Source organism: Aspergillus saccharolyticus (genome assembly GCF_003184585.1).
Source record: "Aspergillus saccharolyticus JOP 1030-1 unplaced genomic scaffold BP01scaffold_8, whole genome shotgun sequence".
NCBI classification, from domain to species: domain Eukaryota; kingdom Fungi; phylum Ascomycota; class Eurotiomycetes; order Eurotiales; family Aspergillaceae; genus Aspergillus; species Aspergillus saccharolyticus.
In genome coordinates this window covers 701,033-718,813 of record NW_020290618.1, presented here as the reverse complement: position 1 = coordinate 718,813, position 17,781 = coordinate 701,033, and the positions used below count along the sequence as shown (strand labels likewise).

Genomic DNA, 17,781 nt, shown 5'->3' with positions numbered 1-17,781 from the left:
TCAATTTTTCTAGATTTTTTAAATAGAAATTTTGGTATTTTCTTATATAAAAAGTTTATTCTACTTTTATCTGGCTGACTTAGTAATCCTACTCTATCAAAATTTCTATACTTTTAGCTCTAAATTATATGATTTTAATATCCTATCTATATATAAGTTATTCTATAAACTACTCTACTAATTATTCTGCCAATTATTCTACTAATTATCCTATCAACTATTCTGCTAACCACTTTATAGACAGCCCTGTGAAGAAGTCTATAAGTAAGTCTACTAATAAGTCTACTAACAGTCCTATAAATAGCCCTGTGAATAGCTTGTAAATAGTCCTACTAACAGTTCTGCTAACAGCCCTGCGAGTAAGTCTGTGAGAAGCCTATAAAGAACAGTCCTGCTAACAGCCCTGCGAGCAAGCCTGTGAGGAAGCCTGCGAGGAACAGTTCTACTAATAGTCCTATGAGTAAGTCTGTGAGGAAAGTCCTGCTAACAGCCCTACTAATAGCCCTGCTAATAGTCCTGCTAACAGTCTTACTAGTAAGCCTGCGAGGAACAGCCCTGCTAACAGCCCTGCAAGCAAGCCTGCAAGGAAGCCTACGAAGAATAGCCCTGCCAACAGCCCTGCGAGCAAGCCTATAAGGAAGCCTGCGAGAACAGTCCTACTAACAGCCCTGCGAGCAAGCCTGTGAGGAACAGCCCTGTAAACAGCCCTGCGAGGAATAGCCCTGTCAACAGCTCTGTAAGCAAGTCTGCGAGGAACAGCCCTGCTAATGGCCCTGCGAGCAAGCCTGCGAGGAACAGCTCTGCCAACAGCCCTGTGAGTAAGCCTGTGAGGAACAGCCCTGCCAACGGCCCTGTAAGAAAGCCTGTGAGGCAGCCCACCCTTCCATATACCGAGCATAGCGAGGGTCCAAGGCTTGTGTTATATTTTTTAATAAATATTTTCTAAAAACTTTCTAAAATATATATTCTAGATTAGTAATCTATTCTTAATACTTTTAAAATTAAAGTTTAATATAAAATAAAAAATATTAATAAACTTAATCTTCTTTTTATTCTTATTTAATTTAAAGAATAATTAGTAGTATCTTAATAAGATTTTACTAGAAAAATATTTTTCTTAGAAATAGATTATTCTTTATTATAAATTATTAATCTACTTTAATTAATATATATAATCCTTAAGTTATTAAATCTCTTTAATAATAGAAGTAATATTTGATAATAATTTATATTAATTTAATTATTAATTTTTTCTAATTTTTTATTATTTTAATATAGTAATAAATTTCTTAAATAATTAAAAATAAAGAATTAAAATATAATAAAATCTAGTTATTAGATGTAAGGAATAAACAATAGGACTTATTCAAAACAATAGCTGTTCAGCCAGCATTACCCACAGTCGCTAATTCATCCCTTGAATTAGGACTATGGATCTATTGGCCCTACTGATACACCTATATAATACTTTTCTTCTCTAAAGAAAAGTTATAGAACTCTTAGCTCTTATAATCTTTCTTCTTTTTATAGTTCTTATAGTATATAATCAATTAGAACTCTAGTAAAAATAGATCTTATTCTATTTTTTAATTAGCTAATATTCTTATAGTAGATCTTATACTAGTCTAATCTTAACTTTTAGAACTAACTACCAGCTATAGTAGTAGTCTAAATCTACTTTAGAAGTTAATTATAATAGTAGTATATTTAGTAGTCTAACTAAATTCTAATCTATTTTAGTAGATAAAACTAGGATTTAATCCTATAGCTAAATCTAATTAGATCTAATTACTAAGAAAGAAAACTATCTAGTCTTATTAAGAGTATAGGTCCTTATAGATTTAAATTCTTAATTAGAATAACTATAAGTAAACTTATAAAAAATAAATAATAGAACTTATTTAAAATAATAGCTATTTAGTTAGTATTATCTATAGTTGCTAATTTATTTCTTAAATTTGGACTATAGACCTATTGGCCCTACTAATACGCCCATATAATACTTTTCTTCCCTAAAGGGGAGTTGTAGGGCTCTCAGCCCTTACATTAGAGTAGAAAATTTATTAACTGTATAAGAAATTAACTATTTAATACTATAGATTTATCTAATAATAATAAAGATAATCTATATTTATAAAATAAACTAATTCTTAAGAATTTAGTAGTCTTCTACAGAGGAATCAGTGTCTTATAGATATTAGGAAGATATAGGTTTACTATTAATAACCTTATAACTCCTATAACTACTATAGTATATCATTCTGATGATCTTACTCCTGATAGTAGTTGTTCTATTATATAATACTACAAACAACCATTATAGTAAGATTATAATATAATTAACTAACAGAATATTAACTATAAGATAATTAAAGTTGATAGATAGCAATGAATAAATAAATAAATAAATATGAGAAATAGAAGATATAAAGAGTAATTAGAAGTCACTAGATAAAATTATAGAAATATATATAGTATCTAGAACCTAGAATATACTACTATAAACTAAAGTTAAATTTATTAGTATTAGGAAGATATTATTATTAATAAGTTGCTTAGGAAGATCCTGAGATGGGTGAAAACTAGCTAAGATCCGCCTAAGGCGGAACAACAGGGCAGAATCCTCTGTACCGCCAGCAACCATTACATGGGGTGGTTAGTATGGTTAGTATATATATACTAGGGAGGATAGTTAGTATGGTTCATATATATGTTGGGGGGGGGGAGGCTTAGTATGGTTCATATATATATGGGGCGGGTAAAAGTAGGGCAGCTTTTTTATAAGAGAAAGTTAGTATGGTTCATATATATGTTGGGGGGGGGGGGGTTTGATGGGGTGCTTGCTTATTTGGGGGGGGGGGGGGGGTTTGATGGGGTGCTTGCTTAGATAAGCCGGGTAAAAGTAGGGCAGCTTTTTTATAAGAGAAAACACTTTAAAAAATATTGAAAACTAGAAAATGATTGTTCCAGACTGAGGGTGATAATTCGGATAAGAAAAATTCAAATCTATTAGAGGAAATTTTTAAAATTTAAAAACCTCTAAAAACTAGCTAATAAATCCAATACACCCAAATTTCATATTTTGAAGGAATATCTATTCTAGTTCAGAAGATAGAGTAATAAAAGTTATATAGTTAAGAAATCTGGAATTTTCTTTATCTAATATCACTTTTTCAGATTTAAAATGACTAAGATCTTGAATTTTAAACTTAAGGAAAAAAATTCCAGAATTTTTATATAATAGTAAAGATTTTTGACAGCATAAAGATTTAGCTAACTGTATATAGTTAATTCTACCAGTTTTTCTATTCTACCTGTATTTATTGTTGTATAATAAATTGAATAAATCTTCCCAATTGGGTCAGCAGTGCCAAGGCTTGCACCTTCCTTCGCTAGGTTTAACACCAATGACTCTTGTGAAAACATCAGTGACTATAGTTGATATCAGCTCACAGGTCTCAGTGTGGTATAAATACATGTTGAAATAACAGGTTTGCCTGTATGTATGGAGCAGTACAGAGTACAGGAGCATGTTCGAATTCTACATACTCTACCTGGTCCTGCACTGTTAAATGTGGAACAGCTTGACCCAGGTTGATCAACTCAATAAGTGCTTAGAATCACCTCTCCAACCTCGGCTCGGCTCCTTTTCGACACAATTTTTCTGTCAGCAGCTCCTTGCATTCGATCTTTTCGGTATATATTATAGCAATGGCCAATCATATCGACTCTCGCCACGCGTATTTCATGAAGCAAGCACTGATAATGGTAATCGTGCTTACCGGAATTGTTTGAGAAAATAGTAGGAAACTCATATCTTCTTCTAGGGCGAAAAGGCACTTGAGACAGGCGAGACGCCAGTCGGATGTGTCCTTGTTCATAATGATGTAATTGTCGGCTCAGGGATGAATGATACCAATAAATCCATGAATGTAGGTCGCTTCTGAGGCTTATGAGCCTCGAGAGCGCGACAATGATTGTGTCTCACAGAAATCTTTGGAAAGATGAAAGATAACGGAAAGTGGAAAGATAATCCTACCAACAGTATGAACTGATGAAACATAGGGCACAAGGCATGCTGAATTCATCGCCATCGAGGAAATGCTCGAGAAATACCCCCGGTCGCTGCTTCATTCAACAGATCTTTACGTGACTGTTGAACCCTGTGTCATGTGTGCTTCTGCTTTGAGGCAATATCAGATACGCACTGTTTATTTTGGCTGTGGAAATGACCGCTTTGGGGGGACTGGAAGCATACTCTCGCTACACTCAGAGTTCGTATTCGACCTCATCAATGAAATCTAGTCACTGATAGATGTACTGTTAGCTCCTCAATAGACCCGCCGTATCCCGTCCACGGAGGGATATTTCAGGAAGAAGCTATAATGCTACTGCGGCGCTTTTATATACAGGAAAACGAGAATGGTATGACACTCCGGCTATCGACTATATTACTCTCGTTGACTGCAGTTCAGCACCCAAGCCTCGGCCCAAGAAGAACCGTGAGTTGAAAACGAGTTTTGAAACCAGCGTCTCGGGAAGTCAGACTCATACTCAATGAACCGTGACCCAGTAAAGTCCGCAATCCTGGATGGGCTCGAAACCGGCCTGAATTTGAAGATTCTGATTATAAGTAACGACAGGTTTGCGGCAATAGAAGGGAACATGGGGCATAAGTTAATGTTTGTCACTATTTAGTTCAATCAATACTGGGAGCGAGCCATACACCTATTTTAGAGGCTCCGCTTCGAGCTCCCGTTCCGCTTGTTGATAATATTTCGCAGTATCGACTCCGTGCTTTCGAAAATATTAGCATGAGATTCAGAAGCTGCCTGCTCTACGCCTTTGTGCAGGGTGGCACGGGTTCTTGATGAACTTACTTGGTCGTGGTTGACAATATTGATCCATGGAATGACATGGCTAAAGAGCTGAGAATAACGCGAATTTCTGGCGGCAACACCCTGCAAGTATGGCGAAACCTGGGAGGTTCCGTATAATGGTTCCCCTCTTTTCACCTTGCCTACCATTTCTCTCATGTCCATTTCGACTTCTCGTGTGTTTTCTGTGAAACCGTAGAAGCGATCTACAACAGCCGATCAGCGTCTGCAACGTTATATTCCCCAACCGCGATGGTGGACTCACTGCAGGATCGCTGGTAAAATATATGTAGACCTCCGACGAGACCAATTGCTGTTGCTAGTCGCATGACAGGAGCAAAGCCGCCTCTGCCGACATGGGATGGGCTCACCCTCTCCATGATCCAGAACGCAATCGGGGAAGCAGCAGCCAATCCGCCGGCTACGGCGTAATCAGAAGGTCGGGCATAGCCAACGACTCGTTTCAAGTGCCTAGACCTCTCAATCAAAATTCTGCGCGATTGTTAATCTTTATAAGTAGGCACGGGCTCATACGGGTCGGAATCAATTAGCTATCAACACTGATTAGCAACCTTTGATCTTCAACTTGTGTTCAAAAAAACAGTATCTTCGAAGCATACCGGGTAGTCGGTAATGGCCCGCTTCGGAGGAACAAGCGCTGCCTTATTATCGGTGGCCATGATGAATTGGCGAAGCTAGAGCAAGATGCGTGATAATCGTGCTTCAGGGATTGGCTTCTGCTGCGATGAAGTTGGAACTTAGGAGTTATGCCCAGCCCACCGCTTTCCAGCTAGCGCGCAAACATGCGGTTAGTCATCACAGATATACCATAATGAGCTTTGTGGAATACCGTACTGCATGCGCCGGTATCGGTATGCGATGTAACTTGGACTGGAAGTACTGAGTCTAGTCTACAATTAGTAAGATAGTATTGCACTACTTACGGAATACAGACGCGTCCCGAGCTTGCACAGCGCGTCGTCGCCCTAACCGTCATAGTAGCGTACTCTGCCTAGCAGTCTACGATAGTGAGTTAGATCGACATAATAGTGCCCATCCGGCTTCATTCCCCTTCTTATCCACCCCGTTGTGGCTTGAGTTATCATTTTCTTGATCTCCAGATCTGAATACCACCCAGTACAATGGAACTTGAGACAGAGCCACTCAATGGACTGACGAGCCATGACGATTCCTTGTTTGATTATGACGCCGGTCTGGATGCGACATGGAAACGACCTACGACTGAACCTATTGCAAAACCCTTTGGTGAAAATTCAACAATGCCTATTCTGGGAGTCGACGACAAAGTCAAGGTTAGCAAGCATCGCCGTTTCGTTGCAAAATTGGATGAGAGCAGGTAAGGGCAATGTTCACGCTTCATCTCGAAAGCTTAAGTCACATATTTATCCAATGCCTAGGTTACTGTCGCACTCTGGAATACCGAAGCTACGCCGCACGTCAAGGCAGAGGCTTAGACTGAAAGGCAAAGGACACGAGGTCTTTGGCCACGAAGATCTGAATCATTTGTGCAAACCGCTAATTAGAGAATAGTATTCTGATGTGGCCCGGCTTCTGAACTTCTATCAATTATGGCTTGATAATCTGTATCCTCGTGCTAAATTTGCCGATGGTCTGGCCATCATTGAAAAACTTGGCCACTCTAAACGCATGCAAACGATGAGAAGGGAGTGGATTGACGAAGAGAAACCAAAAGCGTTGGCGGCTGAAGCAGTGCAGATGCCACAGTTGGCCCATTTGAATAAGCAAACCTCTGATGGCTACGGCAAAGACAATGATATTCCTTTTACGGTAGAGACATTCGACACATCAATAAGTGCGCTGAACCCTGGCGGTGGACACGGGAACTCGGCGTCCAACCTGGTACAGCCACACGCAACAGATCGAGAGTCAAACCAAGAAAAAGCGGAGACTGGTATCGAAATTGATGCGTCTAATGATGATGAGTTGGAATTCCTCTTGCGGGAATATGGGGATAGTAGCCTTGACGCCTAGGGCATTGATTTGCTTGCTCTATGGCAGTCCGAGCAGACTTCGGGATCGCATTAACATATGAGAAGCGCTGATGACGTCTTAAAAACAATAGTAACAGATGATACGGATGAAGGAGCATCTCGCCGCAGACTCAAATGTGAACAAGATCCCCAGCAAAGAAGTGAGCTAAGTATTATGCTGAACGGTATGTAGTACTCATGGCATTTTGCATACCAGTGCAGTCATGGAATGGGTACACAAAACCAGACTAGAATAAGCTTTGACAAACTTTGAAATAGACGCCATCGCTTTTACAGATCTCAACTAAATCAGATATGCTCAATGTGTCACTGGTTCAGTGAACACGGAGAATTGCCCACCTGCACCTGCCCAGTTCAGTTTCTTCCCCCGGATAGCGGTGTTTTCTACAATAGTTGCTACCTCAATATCATCCTGTGTACCCTGGCCAGTTTGGTAAGTAGCGGAAAATCCCCACGACCAAGGACGGCCCTCGACATCGATCGCGATCGAATGATCTGGACCTGCTGCGACGGCATTGGCCTTAATTCCAGGCACAGGAGTTGGCTCTATAAGAATCCGCGGGCGCCCACGCTCATCCTTGATGACAGCCTCTTCACAGAGTGTCACAATCTTGAGACCTGTTTGATAACCGTCCAATCGTCCCCAAACCAGGCATTTGCCACTCTTGGTGGCGGCAAGTGAATGGTGAGCGCCACCGCAAAGTTGAGTGATACCTTGATTTGATAGCGAATTGACAATTGTAGGGTGGACAATCGCGGCCTCGTCGTCGCCAGCACCGGCCCTGATACCAGTCTCACCGAAACTGTTGAGACCCCATGCATAGACTTTGCCCGATTGGTGAACGGCAAAGGAGTGATAAGCGCCACAAGCAATGTGCACTATGCTCTTTGGTAGACCGAATCCGCGTGGTTGAAGCCCGTTTAGCCTGTTCCGCTCGATTATACGGCGGCCGAGCTGGTTTTGCTGGCCGGAACCCCACGAAAACACGGCGCCCTGTTCATCTAGAGCAAGAGCATGGTTATCACCGCAGACCAGGTGCTTTATCTTCTTGAGCGAAGGGATATGTAGGGGAACAGCCTGGATCTTGTGATTAGGATCGAACCCTAGGATTCCGTCATTGCTCTTGATATGGTCAGCTCAGGCTAAGCAACCGAGGCGAATGCTAGCTTACCCGAAAAGTTCCCCAACCATAGACTTGACCTTCATCCGTGAGGGCAAAGCTTGAGCTGTCGCCAGCAGCAACTTGCACAAAAACAGTGCCATGTGGGAAAGCGTCAGACGGGATAGCAGTAGGAACTGACTCATGTGGGTTTAGGCCAGTGCCTTCGTCAGAGTCTAAATCCGAATCACTTCTGCTTTCGCCCACATCCTTATAGCCCCCCTCCCAGTCGGTATCTCTACCGAGCGCTCCCTGGTCATTAACACCCCATGTGAGAATTTTGTTGTCGTGCGTAAGCGCCACGCAATGCATGCCGCCCACTGCGACTTGTACAACGCCCACCCGGTCTGCCGGCAAGTGCGGATTGATACGAGGTCTTTGCACGTCAATAGCAGTTTTACCTGCTCCGAGACCGAGTTCGCCAGAGCTGCCTTCACCACACACATAGACATTGAGGCGGGTAGTGGGAGCACTGTTGATGACAACCTTTGGTTTCAGCTTTGGTACCCGGGGTCGGACTACACGAGTCTTCTTCGGATCGCGGGTTGATTTCTCATTATCGATGTCGGCTTTTCGCTTGGCAGGCTTTGTGGAAATAGTTCCAGTCTCTTCTCGGCGAGAAACCTCACTGGAATTGCTAGCATTAACCTTCTTGGAAACCTCGAAGTTCGTTATAGCCTCTTGTCTCTCGGTGGCTTCATTAAGCTTAGCAGTGCGCTCCCGCGTATTTGGAGCGGAAACTGTTGATTTTCGCTTAACCTTGGTGATCGCCGCAATAGGTGCGCTGGCCTTCTTTGTCTGCCTGCCTTTGGTAGCAGCAGCTTGGTCCGCAGTAAACTTAGATGCACCTTTCTCCGAGTGCATAGTCGCGAAAAATGCAGTTTAGTCAGCACAGGCTGTTTTCGAGACGGAAGGACAAGATGATAAAAGAAGGGGAAGTGGAGAAAAGAGGGGGAGGGGAAAGATGCTGAGACTGAGTGATATAGATTGTTGGAAGGAATGATTAGTCTGACTTCAAATGGGCAGCTTTATAGGATTTAACAAGAGGAGGATTTATCAAGAGGAGGATTTACCAAGAGGAGGTTTTATCAAGAGGAGGGATTATCAAGAGGAGGATTTATCAAGAGGAGAACACAGTAACCTTTGCGGAAATCAATTGAAGTGGGAGAGAGGCACTGCGTGGGGGATGGCTTTCATTGTTGTTCTTGTTGTTCTTCTAAGAGCGAACAACAATCACTGGCATGCCACCAAACAACAACTAAAGCTGTACTAGTCTGTGAAGTAGTCACAGTGCATAAAGGCGTAGCACTTGAAAGCGCATGTCAACAAAGCCTGAGGAAGCTTCCCAGCTTAGTAGTTTTTCTTTCTTACTTTCTAACGACTTTAGATCAAAGCCTAAGGTCAATAGAACGTGGTTGCTGATCACGAGACATGACCGAACAACTGACAACTGCTTCGATAACTTGAAAGAAATCCCATTATTCTATGTTAACTCAACTGCTGCTAGCGGTACTAACAGCAGTATCTCTGCTAATGCTATTCTCACCTAACAGCTATTTCCTTGGTACGATGAGATTGAAGGTTTGATAAAAGGTATTTATTGTTTCATGTATATACACAATCTGCTACTAATATACAGTGTGCCACCAATACACTTGCAAGTGCGTCTGATTGCATGCAAGACAATATAGTCAACGGCTATCGCACTACAACGCTATCATAGCTGGCTCTAGGCTTGGCCCAAGAGTCTCAGAAACTCGTGACTTTTGCGCCACGTGTCAAGACCCCAGTACTATACTGGCAGGGAAAGACTGACACATGAGGCACGGAGAATTGGATCAGAACGAGATGAGGAAGGGGACAAAGCTGAGCCATATCATCCTGGAAGGCTGGAGGCAAAGGGTGCCTCCGTGCGGATTCTGCCACACATGATAACATTTTGACCCAATGGCGTCCACCTCACATCCTTGGGATTCAAGGCTGCGTTCGGCTTCCCGTCTCTATCACGCTTAGAATCTGGACTCACGCTTACTCCACCTGATCCAAGATAAGTGGGAGCGACAGTCACGACTATGGAATCAATGAAATCTGCATACTCGGGGTTCAATAGCTCACTCAGGACGGTTCCGCCACCCTCGATCATGACGCTCTTTATTCCCTCAGATGCCAAAGCGCGAAGAATAGCTTCCCAGCGCAATCGCCAATCTTGATTGTATTCCATGATTCGAAGAAAGTCACCTCCATAGCCTTTGAGCATCATTAGTTTCTGGGGGTGGATGCGGGCTCCTGGAGATACCACAACCCACGGCGCTTTGCCTTTACCCTCCACTGCAGTTCTCAACATCCGGCACTCAGGATGAACGGGCCATCGGCCGGTGGGATCAATCACCACGGGCCGCGGTTGCCACATTCTTCCCAAACCGCCGTATCCGCCCGCTCCTTCCAATCTACAGTTCAAGCCCGGATTATCAGCAAGGACCGTCCCAACTCCAATCAAGATAGCATCATGGCGAGACCGTAGATAGTGCGTCATAAGCTTAGCCTCGGGTCCCGAGAGCACCGTCTGCATGCCTGGGAGAAGTGAAATTTTTGAATCCATGGACGACGCGTAAGATAAAGTGACGTGAGGGAACTGGCGTCGCTCATCGTGCTTCGGGAGATAAGGTTCAACAAATTCTAGGGAAAACTGGGGAAATGAAAGAGTATCTGGTGGTAGCGAAGACTTCAGGGTTGTGCTTGCCAATACCGGACTGCCACTGTTGCTTCCACTTCCTTGTTTCTTCACAATTCCATGACCTTTCTGGTATTCATAACCATCATGCGGTACGAGTCTGACCTCAGGATTCTGGATTCTCCATTTGGCTGAAACATTGCGTACATCTGTCACCGTGAGAAACTTGCCACCCGCCTCCTCAAGTTTTGCGGGCTCTTCTCGGAATTTGGTAAAGATGGAAGATGGTAAGTATCCCTTGACTGCTTCTTTGCGTGCAAACTCCATGAGTCCTGAATTCCGCTTCACTTTGTCGATGAAGTCGAGGTCGTGCGAATGCACATGGCTGCTTCCCGGAGTCCTTGCGATAGTCACAGTGGAATAAGCGCCTTCGAACCTGACCACTTTGATTTGAAAGTTGCAAATGCCACCCTCTCGGACTCTTTTAGTTCGGGGTCGTTTGCCTTCGGGCAAGGGCCTAGTTTCTGAAGTACGATGAGTAGGACGTCGTAAACGACACATGTAATAGTCCGTAGTACAGTGGCCCTCTTTGCTAGAATTTGACCTTTGTTTAACCCACACGTTATCAATGAACGGCCAGTACGTCTCAAATTCCTCAAGACTTATCTCTATTGGGTCCTTGCATTCAAACATTACTCGTCGAATTCTGGAGACGTTAGGAGGGTTGTTGATAAGACAGTCGAGTTTGGGCGAGCTCGAAAATTCCGATGCGGGTATGTCGTCAAAATTGCTGCTTATGTCTGCCAATGTGTTGGCCAATGCAGTTGTGTAGTCCTGCGAGCCCGGTCCTTCGGAGCTCGAAGCGATACGACCCTCTGTAGCAGGAACAGCCTGAGAAGCAGGTTGACTTCCGAGCGCCACAACATCCGACGCGTTGCCGAATTCTTCGCTACCGTGTTCTGCCTCTTCACAGGATGTCACCATATTCGATATCGAGGGCCCTTCCACTTGCTCTTTTAGTTGAGCCGAGACCCCTTTTGATGATTGTTCTTCCTCGGGACTGGATGGCGTGGGTTTGGTACTCGTGGCAAATGCTTTAGAACGGTCATGTCCCATGTCGGGCACTGCGCCCTCGCTTTCAAGGTTTTTTGAAGAAGGGTGTGCTTAGGACGAAGATGTAAGATTGCAAGATGCAGCATTTGTCCATGTTGAAAGGCGAGAGATTATTTATTGTGTGCGTGATGCACGCTGATGCCGCCAAAATCTGTGACCCCTATTCCTAGTGCTTGTTCAATTTTAAGGTGCCTAGGAATCCAGCTGAAAGTTCAGTAGCAGGTTTGCTAACAGTGAGAGGATTAGAAACCCCCAGGCGGCTCAATGTCTTGGCATCCGAGTCTCGCGGAGGTGCTGAGTGGCTGTTGATAACTACGTAATATTGTACCAGGTCCTCGATACAAGTAATAAACAGACATAGGTGCGGCCACACAATGTAAGCCGCCAATGTGATTTTCGAAGTCTCTTTCTATCTGCAGACAACTACGTGAATGGGCCGCCGGCAAAGTCACCAAGAGCAAAGAAATGGTGGACTGAGCAATTACATGATGAGAGTGGTATCTCTTCAATATGCTCCAATCTCCGCTCCAGCGCGCGCAAGTGTTTCGTACACTTTAGGCGGCAGTTTATATTTTACCATCCCCGAGAAAACCATTAGGTCTTTGGCCATAACTAGCAGCTCACCAGCCAGTCCCTGTCTGATCTCATTCTCATACACACTGGAGCCGAGACGGTCACGTTCGTGGCCTATGCAAGTTATACTCCACATGATGACATGGCCAATGTTATGAGATATTATGGCGGGGAAGGACGAAAAAGCTTGGGCAGCACCGCGGATGAAGGAAACAGAACCTCTTGCCCGTAAAGGAAGCAAGTTCAGGTCATTGATGGCCTGGAAAGTATTATTATCAGCGGAATGGCGAACGATATGCGAGGCCTGGTGACCGAGAAACTTACATCAAGGGCAGGCGTCCATCTCCCTGCTTCGACTTCTGCCTTCGCCTCCATCATGCGAAGTAGCAACCCGCACGAGTCACGATTGACTTGGCGGATTTGTTGATAATATAAGGCATTGGCATTGTACAGGCCAATCATATTTTTGGCTAGGATCACTGGGTCTTCCACAGCGGTGAGACTGAGGCTACTCCCGGGTTCGAGCAATGCTCCCTGCCTCGGACCGTGATTGTCACTCCGCAAATCAGCCCGAGGTCTCAGTGGTTGCAACTTCAGCACTGGTCCTCCCAAGTCTACAGCGACAGCGTCGGAAAGAGCTCGGTTTATAATGTCGATGACACGATCGTAGTCCTCGGCGAGATGATATAGGAGAACTGCATCGGTGATCAGTCCTTTGTCATCGGCAATAGCCGCCGCTTGAACGGTGATTGTCTTCAGGAACTCCTCTTGGTCGACGAGTTTGATCAGACTAATTCGCTGCTCGATCAAGCCTTTAATTCTGCTTCCATCACAGCGCACGTCACCCAACAGCTTGGCAAAATCTCTGGTTTCCAGAATGTACTCTCGCAGAGCCTCGTGACACACGGCTGCTTGAGATTTACCTAGGGATCCGGGCAAGTCAGCATTGAGGCACAGCAGAGAAAAGTAATCTATTGCTGCCTCAACGTTGGCTGTGCGAAACTGCTTAGTGTACTGTGTAATGAGGGAGGCGAAATTGACCTGTGAGTATTGTTTCACAGTGAAGGACACTTTTTTCGTCAGTAAAGCCGAGCCGACAAAAAAATCCTTGATTTCAAAAGTTGCGACTTACACAATCCTTCGCCCGAAGTATAGAAGTCGGACACGCGTAGCAGGCCATAATACGCGAGAGCAATGGCAAAATGTACTGCGCTGACGGGAGCATAGGTAGCAAGATAAGTGATAGCGTGCTCAAACATGCCTCCTAAAATCTGCAAGAGAAAAAAGGTTCCGTAACCCCCTGGGCTATCTTGGGATTTGCCGAAAATTGTCTGGCCGATGCCTGCGATGTCACTTTGAATGTCTTCAAGCCCGAATACATCGCCTGCGACTTCTTCCGCGCGGTCATCCTCTCTGGCCAGGGTGAATTGCAGCCACGTCCAATCATCCACGCTTTGGTTGATGCCATCTAAGTGTTTACAGCTGAGTTCACAGCGGCCAATTATCTTGTAGCATGCCATGCGGTAAGGGTCGACCGTATTATCAGGCGCATTCCGTGACCGTTGCTGATACTCTCCGTTGATCTTCTGTTGAAGCTCACGCGGCAAGCGCCTGGTCTGAGCATAGGTTGTCATGTATGTGACGAATTTGTGATCCAAGGAGCGAAAGCCTGGATCTTGACTGACGTATTCAGCTGCTTCCATTACGAATCCACAGCGAAGGAGATAGAATATAAGAATCCAGCAATAATCCTCGCCGACCATCTGCAGTTCGGTGCCGTCCGGGGCGAGATCTCTTCTTGCAGCCCTGAGCCTGACATAAGCACGAACTTTGTTGATTACCGTTGGAATACCACCGAGTTGTGCTTCTCGGGGGTTTTTTGCGATTTTACTCTCTAGTTCCGTGTAAAATTGCTTTTCGAGGAATGTACGTGAGCCCTCAACAATCCGGTTCCTTAAATTAGTCGCTTTGCGCGAGGTCGGTGTTTCGTCCAAGTAGTCTGAGGAGAATTGCCGCTCCCTCAAAGCGGAAGGATCTGAAACATTTGTTGCCTCAGGTGCCTCCCCGACGATGTTGATCAAGGCTCTGTAGGCGTCATACAACTGCCTTGGGACCTAATATAGATTAGTCACTAGTAGACAACTGAAACGCACCGACTTACGTCGCCACCTGCATGCCCTTCAACCTCAGAAAACTCATGTAATACCGGGAATGTCCGAGATTGAAGTCTGGCCAAGTTCAACAGCTGCACCTTGTCGGAGTAATATCCCATTTTCTCCCTCAAGAATCGAGAGTCGGAAGGGTGACTACCCGGGCCGTCGGTGCGCTCCGTGGAATCATCAAGTATTTGCAGACCGGCGGCTCCGGTTTCAGGCAGTCCAATAACAGATTTCTCCAAGCCAGAGCGTCCAAAGACACTCCTACGCGATGCCGATGCAGGGCCACGAGCAGACGCTGCATCAAACTGCTGTGTCCGATTTACTGAGCGACCAAACACACTTTTTCCCTGCTTAGCATTGTCGTCTTTATGGGTCAAACCGAAGTGTTGAAATATCTTCCGTCGTTGTTCTTCCCAATCCAGATCAAGTCTTTCTTCCAAAAATAGATCAAAGTCTCTTTGAGTGCGGGCAAGGCTTTCGGCTATCATGACTTGACGACCGCGTTGCTGCAGGTTCCTTAGGTATTTCTGATTATCAGGATCGAAAGACTCCTGTTCTTTTGTAGCGACCGACAATGACACCTGCGGGTCTAGAGCTTTCAGGTCTCTTAGTGCGTGGCCAGGTGAGACCCCTGATGCAGCCAGCATATAGTGACTGAGAGAAATGAGTATGTCACATAAACTCAATTGACAAGAAGGGGGACAAAGAGGGAAGACAGCTTACGCCTTGCTATGCGCTGCATATTTTTGCTGTATTTTCGATTCTTTAGTACCAAGCTCTCGCGCTTTCTTGCGGATATCATCAAGGCCCAACTGCAATGTGGGCAAACTGTCGAAAGTGCTATTAAGACCGGTTGCCGAAAGAGGCCTCTTCTTCCCGCGCTCTAGTAGGCTGTTAAAATAAGCGGGTTGCGTCTGACTAGATACATGTGCCGGCTGTGCTGCACTGGGCTGCATTGAATTCTGTCCGAATGACGAACTCTGTATCGGTTGCTGCTGGGCCTGGAGTTGCGTTGCGAGCAAGGATCCCCCTAATGGCGTTTGTGTTGTGGACGTGTTGCCCAAAGTGCTAGAAGTGTTGTTTTGGAACAACCTTGCTGGCTGTGTTGCAGCTGCTGTGCCACCCAGCGCAAAGAGGGAGCCTGGGTTTGTGGATGTCATCGAAAGAATTTTGCTGCCGTGGTAAGATCTATGAGAGTGGGCAGCAAATGCCTTGGTTGTACAGAATTGAAATGCCCAAAACCTGCATTGGTTATCAGTTCCAAATATCAAAATATTGACTACACTGGAGTGACATACCACAGTTCTCTTCCTGAAAAGAAGGTGTGCCTCTTTCAATACTCCGCCGCTTTGTGATTCGGCAACCTGATGTTTATAGCAGACTTTCAGGCGAGCGATTGGCAAGCCTTGTGGTTATGACGGACTTATGTTTCTCCGCTGAACCTCTGACCGCCTCGCACACTCTGGTAAATACAGCATTATGTAACCTTAAAAATCGTTGCGGTAGATTATCCTCAGGCCATCTTTCCGCATTGTCACCGCGACCACTTAATTGATCAATCAATAGTGAGACCGAGACGAAATGCCCATATTTCAAGCCAAGACTTTCCGGCGTGCAACAACAGCATCGTCATCCCTTGGGGAGCGGGTCGGGGCGGCATATAGATCACGTCTCCCGAAGCATCCATTTCTACTATTTGGCCTTCCCTTCATCATGGTCATAGTTGCCGGGTCTTTTGCATTGACGCCGGCTGCCGCCCTAAGATATGAGCGCTATGATCGCAAAGTAAAACAACTTACTCAAGAGGAAGCCTTTAATCTTGGTCTTAAGGGGCCGGATGGCGAGGAAGGCATAAGACGAAATCCGCGGAGGAGAGTCATTGGGGACGAACGAGAAGAATACTACGTAAGTGATAATTACCAGTTTGACAAATGTCATATGATGCTGAGTTTTTTTTAAGAGACTCATGGCCAAGGATCTTGATGATTGGGAACAGAAGCGAGTGCAACGCTTCAAAGGCGAACCTGATGGCAGACTTTGAAGCACTAATCCCGGCTTTTGACTTCCGATGCAGTCACCTTAACCTGACCATCTTTCAACGCGTCCTCTCTCCTCAGTCGACTAAGGTTCGAACTATCAACGAAGACAAGTTTACTCCAATCCCAGAAAGAATGTTTCACTTCAACTTGGTTTGGCTATCTCACTTTGATCATGTAGCCAAGCCCTTTCTTAAATCTACGCTATACGCATCCTTCATGATGGCATGCTACCAAGGGCCCTTGCCCATTGACGTCTTTTCGCAAAATCTGGTTGCAATGAAGCATAACTTGCATTATTTACACCGAGAATTTTTCAATGTTGATAGACCCCCTCCCTCCAATTCAACGATATCCTGCCGATTTCAAAAAGGTGCCCGGATGACGATAAGCCACCGTACATCCACAACCTTCCGAGATGACCGCCATAGACCGGTGACTCGAGAGGATTCTGCGGATGGGACAGGGAGCTCATATCCCACCATGATCATAAATTCAATACTCGTCCGATCAGCAGCCCCAGACTCGAGCTCGAAAATGCTACAGGCTTTTGCAGAGGCCTCCTGCTCGCTTCCTATATCTGTTTGTGGCAACAACGTGCTATTTGATAACAATCACACCAGCCTGTGTCACACAAAGCAGTTCAAATCGGCTTTGCTAGTCCGATGCAAATAATATTGATTTGGGATCGACACTACCATGAGAAATCTCACATGTATTCTCAGAGAATAGGCCGCGCAAGTGTTATACTTAGCTCCAGCTGCTTGATGCCGTTGGGAGCTTCTTCTCTGTCTCTGTTTTCTCGCAAAGTAACTATATCAGCACGTAGCCAGAGCAGCGTGGTGACTACTGTTCTACAATGCAGTATGATTTATTGTTCCATTGCTATGGAATGTAGAATGTATCGAAACGCATAATTACGGGGTATGAACGGACTTTTTTGTCAATAGACTGCGATATGTGCTTTTTAGGTAAATGACATGATAGTTTAATAATGACTGTTTGCTTTTTCTCTCATATTCCGTCTTGCGCTTCTTGAGCATGGACGCTGTATGCTTGAATCCAACAGATTCGCCACAGTACAGTGTAGTTCCTGGTAGATCGAGGAGATCCAGACCGGTCGCCGCCGCATGGGTTTCGAGTCCTTCTGCACACGTGC

At 44.9% G+C, this 17,781-nt stretch overlaps 7 protein-coding genes across 7 annotated transcripts; 3 read left to right on the top strand and 4 right to left on the bottom strand.

Moving 5' to 3' along the window:
• Window positions 1-3,613: 3,613 nt before the first annotated feature.
• BP01DRAFT_355066 (nucleoside deaminase) lies at window positions 3,614-4,974 on the top strand. Its single transcript, XM_025574603.1, has 6 exons — window positions 3,614-3,768; window positions 3,828-3,932; window positions 4,066-4,274; window positions 4,328-4,425; window positions 4,476-4,577; window positions 4,644-4,974. Exons 1-5 carry the CDS (start codon window positions 3,712-3,714, stop codon window positions 4,559-4,561), a joined length of 555 nt encoding a protein of 184 aa, XP_025433254.1. The 5' UTR covers window positions 3,614-3,711; the 3' UTR covers window positions 4,562-4,577; window positions 4,644-4,974.
• BP01DRAFT_315497 (putative NADH-ubiquinone oxidoreductase 21 kDa subunit) lies at window positions 4,264-5,557 on the bottom strand (the record flags this gene model as incomplete). Its single annotated transcript, XM_025572560.1, has 5 exons — window positions 4,264-4,797; window positions 4,881-5,083; window positions 5,143-5,348; window positions 5,412-5,428; window positions 5,498-5,557. The coding sequence occupies 5 exons, from the start codon at window positions 5,555-5,557 to the stop codon at window positions 4,729-4,731; spliced, it is 555 nt and encodes a 184-aa protein (XP_025433253.1). The 3' UTR covers window positions 4,264-4,728.
• A 462-nt stretch (window positions 5,558-6,019) lies between these two features.
• On the top strand, window positions 6,020-6,890 carry BP01DRAFT_364260 (Chromosome segregation in meiosis protein 3; the record flags this gene model as incomplete). Its single annotated transcript, XM_025576317.1, has 3 exons — window positions 6,020-6,234; window positions 6,296-6,374; window positions 6,429-6,890. The coding sequence occupies 3 exons, from the start codon at window positions 6,020-6,022 to the stop codon at window positions 6,888-6,890; spliced, it is 756 nt and encodes a 251-aa protein (XP_025433252.1).
• A 285-nt stretch (window positions 6,891-7,175) lies between these two features.
• Window positions 7,176-9,412, bottom strand: BP01DRAFT_355063 (RCC1 domain-containing protein). Its single transcript, XM_025574602.1, has 3 exons — window positions 9,144-9,412; window positions 8,083-8,945; window positions 7,176-8,033 (listed from the first exon to the last, which is right to left on the bottom strand). Exons 2-3 carry the CDS (start codon window positions 8,932-8,934, stop codon window positions 7,209-7,211), a joined length of 1,677 nt encoding a protein of 558 aa, XP_025433251.1. The 5' UTR covers window positions 8,935-8,945; window positions 9,144-9,412; the 3' UTR covers window positions 7,176-7,208.
• Window positions 9,413-9,675: 263 nt separating this feature from the next.
• BP01DRAFT_355061 (RibD family protein) lies at window positions 9,676-12,081 on the bottom strand. Its single transcript, XM_025574601.1, has one exon. It carries the CDS (start codon window positions 11,855-11,857, stop codon window positions 9,947-9,949), a length of 1,911 nt encoding a protein of 636 aa, XP_025433250.1. The 5' UTR covers window positions 11,858-12,081; the 3' UTR covers window positions 9,676-9,946.
• A 125-nt stretch (window positions 12,082-12,206) lies between these two features.
• Window positions 12,207-15,945, bottom strand: nic96 (linker nucleoporin NIC96). Its single transcript, XM_025574600.1, has 6 exons — window positions 15,885-15,945; window positions 15,310-15,828; window positions 14,589-15,240; window positions 13,560-14,541; window positions 12,752-13,497; window positions 12,207-12,686 (listed from the first exon to the last, which is right to left on the bottom strand). The coding sequence occupies exons 2-6, from the start codon at window positions 15,744-15,746 to the stop codon at window positions 12,360-12,362; spliced, it is 3,144 nt and encodes a 1,047-aa protein (XP_025433249.1). The 5' UTR covers window positions 15,747-15,828; window positions 15,885-15,945; the 3' UTR covers window positions 12,207-12,359.
• Window positions 15,946-16,167: 222 nt separating this feature from the next.
• On the top strand, window positions 16,168-16,627 carry BP01DRAFT_292626 (cytochrome c oxidase assembly protein COX16; the record flags this gene model as incomplete). The annotated part of the gene is made up of 2 exons (XM_025571697.1): window positions 16,168-16,491; window positions 16,547-16,627. The coding sequence occupies 2 exons, from the start codon at window positions 16,168-16,170 to the stop codon at window positions 16,625-16,627; spliced, it is 405 nt and encodes a 134-aa protein (XP_025433248.1).
• Window positions 16,628-17,781: the final 1,154 nt, after the last annotated feature.